At 34.8% G+C, this 12506-nt stretch overlaps 1 protein-coding gene across 1 annotated transcript; it reads right to left on the bottom strand.

The window, feature by feature from the left end:
• Positions 1-235: 235 nt before the first annotated feature.
• Positions 236-9857, bottom strand: LOC134234192 (uncharacterized). Its single transcript, XM_062716247.1, has 5 exons — positions 9780-9857; positions 9306-9384; positions 2349-2462; positions 1729-2074; positions 236-1026 (listed from the first exon to the last, which is right to left on the bottom strand). Exons 1-4 carry the CDS (start codon positions 9855-9857, stop codon positions 1731-1733), a joined length of 615 nt encoding a protein of 204 aa, XP_062572231.1. The 3' UTR covers positions 236-1026; positions 1729-1730.
• Between the last annotated feature and the right edge of the window lie 2649 nt (positions 9858-12506).

Genomic DNA, 12506 nt, shown 5'->3' with positions numbered 1-12506 from the left:
TAAAAAATACAATATCTTATACATTAAAACCAAATTAGTGACTATTGACATTCAGGGACTCAATTAAGTTACTACAGTATTATAAAAAAATAAATCTATGAAAAAGCATAACAATTTTTACAGATATGTCAAAACATCACACTGTCTCTGTATGTAAAACATAAATACAAACATGGCCAGGTGCTTTAGCTACTATTATATAAATATTTTATACATGAAAACCAAATTAGTGACTATTAATATTTAGAATCAAGGTATCATATCGACTATCAAAAGATCAATATAAATGAAAAACAGAAATTTACTTTCATAATCATATAATCAGATTCTTGGGGTATTGACAAAATATAACCTCTGAATTCTACTGTATTCTACTGTTTGAACAGCTTAAGAGCTGTTCATAATTGATTTAAAAATGTGTTTGTGAAACACTGATGCCCCGAAAAGACAGCTTATTGTGTGTGTTGTAGTTTCTCATTTGCAAGTCCAAGGTCAAGGTCAAAAATGTTGGTATCCAAAGAAAGGTTTTATCACTTTCGAAATATGAAAGCCCTAGTACTTGCTTTTCAAAAGTTCTGTCCAAGGTTAAAATATTTTAAAAGTGAATCCAACTCGAAGGTCAATGTCAAAAATATTTATACCTGTTGAAAGTCTTGTCAAATGGAATGCAAAAGTGAAAGCTTTAGCATCAACTATTTGAAAGTTGTGGCCAAGAATACAGTTTAAATTTTTTGTTAAAAGTGGTTGAAACTCAAAGATCCATGTAAGGAGGTCAACAGGTCTGGTCACTAAAACATTTGTGAAATGTGAAAGCAGTCGCCCCATCCACTCAAAAGCTTTAGGCCTAGTTTACACTTTTGCAGACAGACAGACCAACAGTGTAAAAACTATATACCCTGAACTGTTGATTACAGGTACATTAAAAAAACCATAACAACTGTCAATATTTACATCTGGAAATACACAACCACAGAATTAAAAAGTTCTTTTTCTTGTATCCTCTTGATAGCTGAAACCTCGTTTGACCTACAAGGAATAAAAAAATAGTTAAAATTTAGCTGAAGTAATATTTTGGTGTTTATAATACATCCCATTCATTGAATAAGCTGTCCTTCTAGGGAAGTTGAGAAGGAAATGTTCAGCCGAAAAGTTGTTCACTGAATCTTCTGAATATACAAATTACTTACAAAATTACATTCCCAAGAACCAACAAAATTTCACTAATCCACAAACATTGACCCCCATGAATTAAAATGATTGTACAGTAATTCTTATCTCCATCAAAAAACCAAGTTTTCTGGTCATAAGGATGTGAGTTATTATAAAAATATCTGATATGTTAAATTTCCAAAATCAGATTCTCTCAGATTCAAAGATAAGATGTGATCCACAAATTATTTAAGGATGTACAGGCATAATTTCCAAAAAGAGGTCACATTGTCTATTTTACCCTACTTTTGTTTGATGTTGCTCCTTTTCTTATAATGATAGTACACAACTGGTTAGACAAGGAGACCCTACACTGTCATCAAAAGAAGGCCATAGAATATGGTTCAATATAATCAGACTTCAGTATTTGCAAGCAAAAAATAACACATCCGTAATATTTTTTTTCAAATGGTATTGATCTTTTTTTTCACTTAAAAAGGGAAGTTAAATGAATTTATTAAAGTTTGACACAATACTAAGAAAGGTAAAAATAAATAAGTATCTGAGAAAATTAATTACCTCTATGAGGAGTAGTCCCTGGAAATGGCCCAAGCTGCACACTTCTCAGGAGGAGGTGTTGTTGTGTCCTCTCTACCATCCTTTACAAATACCAACTGGCGTCTGGCAGATTCGGTCTTCAGGACCTTGTGTCTATATGCCTTGTCCAGTGCCTCTTTTCCCTTGCACAGTCTGGTTGATCCCCAGGAAAATGGGAGCCTGACCCTCTTTGTTGAGTCTTCGTCATCAGTCTTCTCCGGTGAAATTATGTCCAACCAAAGGCACGCCGTCAAGTTCTTTTTAGATGTTGGGGTCCAAGATTTGTCTAGATAAGATGTTCCACGGCCTTCTTTCTTCTTTCCAGTTTCTGAGGGGAAAAGCGCATAGTTAATCATACAGACTTTTTAAAAACATATCTGTACAAGTATCAATGATAATGAATTATGTGACCTTAGTTTTGTAGAAATACCCATTGACACAAAATATCATAAATTTCAAAGGATATTTAATTCCTCTACAACCCTGATACACATGATGAAAGAAGACTGTAAATTAACAAATATCTTTGAAATGTAGGCAAATTAATTTAAAAATAAATCCCAAAAGATCACTTTTTCATATAGGTTTTTAGTAAATTAGACTTACTGAATGCTTTCTTTTGCTTTGTTTTGACTGCTGTCTGTGAAGATCAGTCTTTCCATTCTCCCGTCTCCGTTTCTCATGTTTGTCATTAGTAATGACATTGGTGAATGCCTCTAAAATATATAAAAACTCAAATATAACAAACTGAACACAAAAAAAGAAACAAAATAAAAACACCACAATCTTAGGGGACTCTCTATGTTGTCACAACATGCCATACTTCCAGTTGAAGCCCTGTTTTGGTCTGAAATCGTGATATTCAAAATTTTTGATGATCACGACATCACTATTTACCTGCTTTATAATTAATTAAATTGAAATAAAACACACAAACAATCAATCAATCAATTTATTTAGTATTACTTTGAATTATTAAATATTAATTTAATCTCTATATTATGTGTTCAGCTAATTAATAGACAAGTATGTGAATAAACAGTTCTTAAAACTCTTTATTGAATTAATGATTGTCTGCGTGTTTTTATTCCAATTTAATTAATTATATAGTAAGTTAGGTAACAAGAGGCCCATGGGCCACATCGCTCACCTGAGTAACTTGGGTGATGCAGATCTTTTTAAAAGATTTGTTCTATATATATTTCTATGTAAAACTTGGATTCCCCATTGTGGCCCCGCCCTACGCCCGAGGGTCATGATTTTAACAATTTAATATCTACACTACCCAATGATGCTTCCACATAAGTTTCAGCTTTCCTGGCCAAGTGGTTCTTGAGTAGAAGATTTTTAAAGATTTGTTCTATATATTTCTATGTAAAATTTAGATTCCCTATTGTGGCCCCGCCCTCCCCCCGGGGGTCATGATTTTAACAATTTGATATCTACACTACCTAAGGATGCTCCCACATAAGTTTCAGCTTTCCTGGCCCAGAGGTTCTTGAGAAGAAGTTTTTTAAAGATTTATTCTATATATTTCTAGGTTAAACTTGGATTCCCTATTGTGGCCCCGCCCTACCCCCGGGGGTCATGATTTTAACAATTTAATATCTACACTACCCAAGGATACTTCCACATAAGTTTCAGCTTTTCTGGCCCAGTGGTTCTTGAGAAGAAGATTTTTAAAGATTTGTTCTGTATATTTCTATGTAAAACTTGGATTCCCTAAGTGGCCCTGCCCTACCCCTGTGTATGATAAAAAATATACACTACCCCATTTCCCACAAATTTCAGCTTTTCTGGCCCAGTGGTTCTTGAGAAGAAGATTTTTTAAACCCCACCCTATACGTATTTTCTTGATTATCTACCCTTGGAAGGGGTCTTGGCCCTTGATTTTAACAATTTTTCCCCTTCACCTAAGGATGCTTTGTACCAAGTTAGGTTAAAATTGGCCCAGTGGTTCTTGAGAAGAAGTTGAAAATGTGAAAAGTTTACAGACGGACGGACGGACATTAGACAATTTTAAAAGTTCTGCCAAAGGCTTATTTGAAAATATATTTCAAAGAAAATTTTTATTTTTAAAGGAATAGAGTAGGACTTTGGTACTGTTTATCAAGAATTCCATATTTCAATATTTCAGAAAATGACAGAAAAGCTCACTTGAGCTTTCAGCTTGTTTCTACACGGTTTATGCCCAGTAAAATTTAAGATTTTAAGTTTCATGATACGACTGGATTTTCGGTCGTTTATATCTTAAACATTTTCCTATATAAAACTGTAGTATATTAATGCAGTTTTCAATAAATATATTTTGATTAACAACACTCTCACCGTTTACAAATAAAATGTTTAAAAGTCTTGCCCCTCTTGCCTTCAAATTCGGCCTCAGGCTTTTGACTCCAAAAAAAAGGTTTATAAGCTACACAGACATGTAATCTTAAAGACTTATTTGAAAATAATTTACATGAATTAAAATTTGCGAATATGTGGAGGTACGGTGGGGTTACAACTGCGCCCGCAACATTTTGGATTTTACTGTTTATGGGGCACATAGTCATTAAATAAGTTTTATACTATTTCATAGTTCATACAAGTCTTTTTATTCAAAATATTTATTGGCTGATACTGATGCAATAGCTTACCAGCAGAATATGATATTGCTCGGCTCATTGTTTACCTGCACCACAGTTATGTAGAATGTGGCGTCTGTTATAATTAATATATTATGCAGATATAAGAAGCATGTTTGTTTTTTTTTTTGATAATTTTTTTGCTAATTTTTATTGACAGCCATGTCTTTTCAGTCATAAAAATTATAAAGTGACGTCACAATATGTGTATATTTTTCTTCTTTTCAATGATATATTAACTTTGAAACTGATTTTTTGTATAACAATACAATTATAGCTAGCGCAGCGAGCTCTAACAACAAAGACAGGGCGAAGAGAAAATTTGGACTACTGCACATTCATTCCATAGAATTTTTTTTCAACAGTAATTCTGACCCACAATGCATCGCTTCATAAACAAATGCTAAAGCAACGTTCTCGTGAGAATAACAACAAAAGTTAAATGAATGATAAACTTGTCTTGATTTAATTAATTTATCTGTTTATTGCAGAAAAATAGTCATAAACTGATTGAAATTAGCCCTGTTCAGGCTTCGTTTTGGTATAGCAACATACAAACGACACACCGAATGTCATGTGCGGTTTGGCAAGTCCGATCTAAATGAAAACTGGACAAGTATCTGCACTCGCCCTAAAGGTCATACCGTCAACATATTAGTCAAAATGTGGGTTATATAAGGACCCATGTCAAGAGATATTGAGCTCAGGGGAAAAAAATGAACATGACCTCTCACATATGGTTTTTATTTTCTTTCACTGCGGGTCATTATCACTTGACATAGGTCCTTATAACTTCATGTTGGCCTACACAGGTCAATAATTGTGAAATAACTGATAATTCAAGCTGATGATTCATTTGCATTACTTGATATACGATCAATATTAATTCACTATGTAGGCTTTTCTTTTTTAACATCTTCATCTCAGCAGGTCAGACATTAGAAAATTTTTCTTTTGAACAGTAAAGTATTTCAATATACAAACTTATTCTCTTCAGATAAGTGGACGGGATTTCGCCTACATCCACTTTTTAAATGTATGTTTTCCTCCATATCATTCTCGTGCATATGATTAACATGATTAAGGGTTATGCTAAGCTACAATCTATTTCAACCGTTCTGATGATGTTAACCTTTATGAATAATCGGATAGTTGCGGTTGAAGACACTTTTCGTAAAATATTGATGCTTTTTCATAATTTTGAAACAAAAATAGCTCGTCTATACCTTGTCATAAGTCATAAGTTCCAAAAAATCAAAAGAGTTGGCTATCCGAGAACACATGAATTCAAACCGGATGTACTTCAGTCTGTATTTAACTACGAAACCGTGCTCGGTACAAATATTATCATCCGAATAAATAGAGGGGGTAAAAATTAACCAGAAGTCTCTGTCAAGACTGTAGCTCTACTGGTTTGTACTTAAAACAAAGGATGAGAAAAGAAGCCATTGCCATCAGACTAAAACTGTAGAAGGAGTAGCATTTTAAAGGAATTTCACAGGCATTTCTATTTTTAGTAACAATGGCAACACTGTTCATCAAAATCAAAATTCAATGCACTATTTCATGTATCTTAGTGTAGTCTACTTGTGTGCCAAGTTATATTGAAATCAGACTAAAATTGAAGGAGGAGTAGCATTTTAAAGGAATTTAACAGAAAGTCTTTTTTTAGTAACCATGGCAAAACTGATTATCGAAATCAAAAACCGATGCACTATTCCATTTATCTTAGTGTAGTCTACTTGTGTGCAAGTTATACTGAAATCAGACCAAAACTGTAGAAGGAGTAGGTTTTAAAGAAATTTCACAGAAAATTCTATTTTTAGTAACCATGGCAACACCGTTCATCGAAATCAAAATCCGATGCACTATTTTATTTACCTTAGTGTAGTCTACTTGTGTGCCAAGTAATATTGAAATCAGAATAAAACTGTAGAAGGAGTAGCATTTTAAGGAAATTTCACAGAAAATTCTATTTTTAGTAACCATGGCAACAACAGTCATCGAAAACAAAATCCGATCAGGGACCTATATACTAAAGGGATAGGCAACTCCTTCATCGCCATGTTTTTATACCCAAAACATCACGCAAGACACTACAAATTTTTCAATTAACATTTATTCCCAGTAAACAGGGTGTTTTCTGATTATTATCATTTATTCCTTTTATGTATTGGAATTGATTTATTAATAAATTTTAAATGATAATAATAATATAATTTAAATATAAGGAAAACAAAGACCGAAATCCGCGATTTCTCGGAAATATGGCCGATCGGGGCATGTGCTGATTTTGCATAAAACAAAATTACTACTAAGATAAGGAGTATAATACGTGATTAAAACAAATTTTGAATGATTTTTTGACAGATAATTAAAGGATTTGATCTCAAATATGCGATAGCGTTAGAAATATAGTTAATTAAAGTTGACTTACGAAATCTCGCGACTTACGAGATATCGCGAGATTTGCGGTAGTTGCCTATCCCGTTAGTATATAGGTCCCTGATCCGATGCATTATTTTATGTATCTTAGTGCAGTCTACTTGTGTGCCAAGTTATATTGAAATCAGACCAAAACTGTAGGAGGAGTAGCATTTTAAAAGAATTTCACAGAAAATTCTATTTTTAGTAACTATAGCAACACCATTCATTGAAATCAAAATCCGATGCACTATTCTATGTATCTTAGTGTAGTCTACTTGTGTGCAAAGTAATATTGAAATTAGACCAAAAGTGTAGAAGGAGTAGCGTTTTAAAGAAATTTCACAGAAAATTCTATTTTTAGTAACCATGGCAACACCGTTCATCGAAATCAAAAACCAATGCACTATTTTATGTATCTTAGTGTAGTCTACCTGTGTGCAAGGTAATATTGAAATCAGACCAAAACTGTAGGAGGAGTAGCGTTTTAAAAGAATTTCACAGAAAATTCTATTTTTAGTAACTATAGCAACACCATTCATTGAAATCAAAATCCGATGCACTTTTCTTTGTATCTTAGTGTAGTCTAATTGTGTGCCAAGTAATATTGAAATCAGACCAAAACTGTAGAAGGAGTAGCGTTTTAAAGGAATTTCTAAGAAAATTCTGTTTTTAGTAACCATGGCAACACCGTTCATTAAAATCAAAATCCGATGCACTAGTTTATGTATCTTAGTGTAGTCTACTTGTGTGCCAAGTTATATTAAAATCAGACCAAAACTGTAGGAGGAGTAGCGTTTTGAAAAATTGTTTACAGACAGACAGACAGACAGACGGACGGACGACGGACACCTTACTATCGCATAAGCTCTTCTGGTCTCTGACCAGTAGAGCTAAAAAATAAACAAGAAATTCCGCTTTGAAAGATCATTTGTACAAACAGAGAGAGAACTATTATATTGAGCATTCATTTTATTAAAAGGCGAAACGTCGCCGTTTTACAACGTACAGCATGGAACACATACATGTACGGTGCTTTGAGGCCTACAATACATTGCCTATTTATTGCATGGAAGTAAATTAAGTATGTCATATCACTCAAATTTCCCTTTCATTTCTTGCAATATATGTACTAAAGTCTAAGAAATTTAGATATCCAACTTTTCAAAATGGCGTCAGAACAAAAGTTGTCTCCGATAGTGAAGATTTGTTGTTGCCAAATATTACAATTATTTACCGTAAAAAATTAACAAAAATATACGTACACCAATCCTTGGTTGTTGTTCATTGCATTTATCACAGTCTCAAAGACACTGGGTGGTGAAAACGTCATTAACTTTTCACATTTACCAGCTGCTTACACCTTCTTCTTCGTCCTTCTCAATCCTCGAAAAATAGCGCCTCGGTAAATTGACCAATGAAATAAAGCGCCTGCAGAGCGATGCAGGATGGGAAAAAAAACTGTTTGTACGTTCATTATGATTAAGTATGATTATGACATCTTATATTAGAATTTAATGAAGTTTTTCCCTGTTCATGGAATAAAACGGGGGCTCCTAAATATTTTTGCCGATACGATGTGTAGGCCTAGAATATTTAGAAAGTGTTCTTTAAAAAAATATGCATGTGCCACTTAGAGAAAAAAAATGTTTCTGGCGTAACATCTCAAATTATTTGATTTTGGGATGGGGGTTTCGGGGCTTGGTTGTAGGTAGTGGCCGTCCTAGCTGAAAGTATATCCCCCCCCCCACTCCCCGCTACTTTTAACTGTTGTAATTATGAATTTATAATGTCACATCAAAACGATGTATATTTTTTAAATTGTGAGCATAACATTATGTTCACCGTTATCACAAGATTAAATACCATAAGGAATTTGAAATGTTTCAAACGGTACTTATATAGCAAATGATTTCAAAATAATTTATTAGATTGTTAACATTACGATAGTCACAAAAGCAAAAGAAAAGACCGATAGAAGAGAGGATCTTAATTCTTCTTCTTCCTCCAATAATGTGCCTGGCGCCAAAGTTGGACATTATTGCACATGTTTAAAAGATTTAAATCATGCTGAGGAAAACCTCGTTAAAATCTGTTTTTAAAATGATAAAAAAGGCCTTCAGTTTTTAAAATTACTACTCATCCTGGAAGGAGTGCAGAGCGGAATGGTTGTAGAAACTTCAAAGTACGTCCTCTAGTGTTATAGCTGTTTACAGGATGTAAATGACTAGATGGTTTGTCAATGTAGTCATTTACGCTTTGAAGGCCTCGAGAGAATCAGCTGACACTATGGTCTCACTAGGGTCTTATAGCTGGTTGACTTGATGGACCGTGGGAATCCAGAAAGGTTACGACTCAGGAAAGCAGTGGTGTTGTTGGCTTTTCTTGTGATGTTGTTAATATGTGGTCCCTAATTGAGCTTGTTATCGATGGTAACGCCCAGATACTTTGCTTTGGTGATGAACTGCAAATTTTGGCCATGGATGGAATAATTGGTCTTAATTTTACGCCGTTTGTTGGTGATGCGTATAACTTCACATTTCTCTGGGTTGAAGCTCATCAGCCACTCAGACTCCCATACTTGTACCTAGAGAGTGATTGTGTCCTCCTCATTAGCTGTCTTACGGTACAGCAGACAATCATCAGCAAAGAGCCTTGTTGTTGATTTGACTCGGGATAGTAGGTCAGAAAAACAGAAACAGCAGTGTGCCAATCACTGTGCCCTGGGGTACTCCAGATGTTACAGGAGCAGCTGATGACATCTCTCCATCAACAACTACTTGTTGGCTTCTGTCAGCAAGGAAATTGCTGATCCATTCCAGGGTCTGTCCTTTTACACCATAGTGCTCCAGTTTGAAGGCTAATCGATGGTGGGGGACTTATTTGTCATAGGCTTTGCTGAAGTCGAGTAAGACTGCATCTATACCTGTTGGCGTTTGTCGAGGCTACTTGCTAGGACATGGATAGTTGTTATCAGCTGACTTTCACATTATCGTCTCTTCCTAAAACCATGCTGCTGGTCTGAGAGGATGTTATTTCTCTCAAGGTGATTAATGACATGGCTGTGGACTATATGCTCCAAGGTCTTGCAGCATACAGATGTGAGAGACACTGGACGGTACTTACATGTAGATGCTTTGAATTTGTCTTCTTTGAATTTCTTTGGAGGGACATATGCTGTCTTCCAATTTGTCCACTAGCCTTGTTTGGGTTAAGGATAGTTTGAGGACACCTTTCTCTGTGACTTTGATGTTATTTACCCCTTGGTAAGTTGATTGGCCAAAGTCCGGTAGGTTACTAAGTGACTCTCTGGATGGAAGACAGATGAGAACTGCTGATTCAAGATCTCTGCCTTATCTTTTGGACTAATTATAAAGTGAAGCAAACCCTCGTTCCGCAAGGGGGAGACCCCTGAACTGTCACAGCACTTACTCTTGATGTAAGAGTATAGATTCTTGTTTGAATGGCCCTTCTCTCCTAACATACTGTTAATATATTTGTGGTATGACTTTTACACTCTTTCCTGTTGGTACTCTGGGCCTCACGATATTTTCTCCAATCATTCTAGGTGTTTGTTATGCGGACCCTCCTATGTGCACGACGTTACCTTCTACGGAGTCTCCGGATGTTTTTATCACACCATGGTTAAGCCCCTTATTGAAACGACTTGAAGTGATTTTTGATGGTACATGTGTATTAATGGAATGAGTGAAAATGTTCATTTTACTTCACATCTACTGGTGCATTGTTGATAGCATGTTGCTGAAATTTAGCAAGGTTCTTTGTCAAATCAAAACTAATAGCATCAGTGCGTTGAGTTGATGTCAATTAATACTTTTTCGTGATCACTAAGTCCTGGAATTGGTCTTACTTTATTAAGAAAGGATGGTCTATTTGTTGCAAGGTTGTCAAGAATGTTGTTACCACGTTGTTGGGAAGTCGATGACGTGCAGACATCCAAGATCCCTAAATGTGTCTATAAACTGTTGACTGATGGTAGTTGGATAGTCATATTCCTCAACAGATTCACATGCCCAGTTGATATCGGGAAGATCTGCGTCCCCACCAATCCATAGTGTGTGATCCAGATGTCTGCGATGCAACTCTTTTAGGGTGCGTTACATTTGTTTGTGTAGTCCACATCATTGTTTGTGGGTCTTAAAAGATTATAAATAATTATGCACAATTTCGTGTGTAAGCCATCTCACAAACACATACGCTAACGCACTTGATTAAGAGCTATGTTTGAATCGCGTATATGCGTTCTTAGTTTTAAACTGTCATGAAATGCCATGCATGAGAAGTGGAGAGGAATCTGAACAGAGTTCGGTTTTATTATTGTCTATGAGACGGAAGTCTTAACAACAAAATGTCATCGTGCATCCTGTTCACTTTTTAATATCTTTTAAAAGCTCTATCTTTTACTCCGTGACTACATGTAGGTCTAATATGCGACCCTTTCAAATCTCTGTGCAGCTGAAAGCAGGTCTAATGTGTATGATTCTTAAACATAAAAACTAAAGCGAATTTAAATATTTAGACATGGAAACCATCCAGGAAAAATAGCTAATTTGCTGAAACCTAGCTCATACAGTCCTTTAATTTATATAAGTTATGAAGAAAATCACTTTTCATGCCAATTAATATGAAGATTAACAGACTCAGAGAATGCGTATAAGTAAGCTGAATTCTTATGCCGAAAGAAATCTTTGAGATGTCCACGTTTTATATCGTGAAGAGACTCACATTGCAATTCAAAGTCTTGTATGGGTGTTATCGCTCTTTAAGGTACTTCAAGTTTAGGGCATTGATAAGCTTCCGTTTCCTTGTTTGAACGACAAAAAGGTCCAGTTGAACTTGCTATTGGGAAAGCTTTCAACTTCATGTAGAAACTTGACTAATCCCAAATTCACCGTGCCATAGCGTTACTATGATGCAATTATTCCGTAACGTATGATGAAACGATTCCTTATGGAATTTTTACATGGAGATTTGACCAAGGTAAGTTAATGTCGTATTTGTATGCCTTAAACGCAAAAAAGCCCTAATTGTGTTAGCCGTTGCATTATAGGAATGACACAGGCATCTGTTGACATAACGGACAATGTTCAATGATGCGCCGTTTTCTTAAACACTTTGCACTTTCATAATAAAGAGACTTAAAAGTTCGATTTATTCATAGAACTTTTTTTCCAATCAAGTTACAAGATCAGCTACAAGTTTACCATAATGAAAATTCGTTGTTTTTCCATTTCACTCTAAAATTATGATGAAAATATTTATTTAATCGCTTTAAACATGAGTTTTTAGAAGTAACGTATGATGCAACGATTCCCATCATCAGTAACGTGTGATGCAACTATTCTTTAACAATCGTATTATTAGACCAATATGTTGGATTTCTTTACTAGGACACGTTTCAAAGTAGGGTAATAAAATTACTCATTGCTTTCTTTTTATTACAGAATACGAAATGGTTAAGAAACAAACAAAACTTGACTATAGAACGGCTAAAAGAAATCAAAGTATTGAAAATACTGAAAGCTGGGCTTTAATTGCTCGAGTATATTGTCTGATCCGAAATTAGTACAAATTTAATTTTTTTCCCTTTTTACCATTGATTTTTAACAGGTAGAGTTTGTATGATTATGATTTAAATCAATATCTCATATACCAGTAATCAAAATTAGAAGTCGAGACCTCAATGTT

The sequence above is a fragment of the Saccostrea cucullata genome, unplaced genomic scaffold (assembly GCF_032062105.1).
Source record: "Saccostrea cucullata isolate Sc308-1 unplaced genomic scaffold, CSIRO_AGI_Scuc_v1 ctg329, whole genome shotgun sequence".
Classification (NCBI taxonomy): domain Eukaryota; kingdom Metazoa; phylum Mollusca; class Bivalvia; order Ostreida; family Ostreidae; genus Saccostrea; species Saccostrea cuccullata.
The sequence above is the reverse complement of the archived record's forward strand: the minus strand, read 5'-3'. Positions and strand labels throughout refer to the sequence as shown.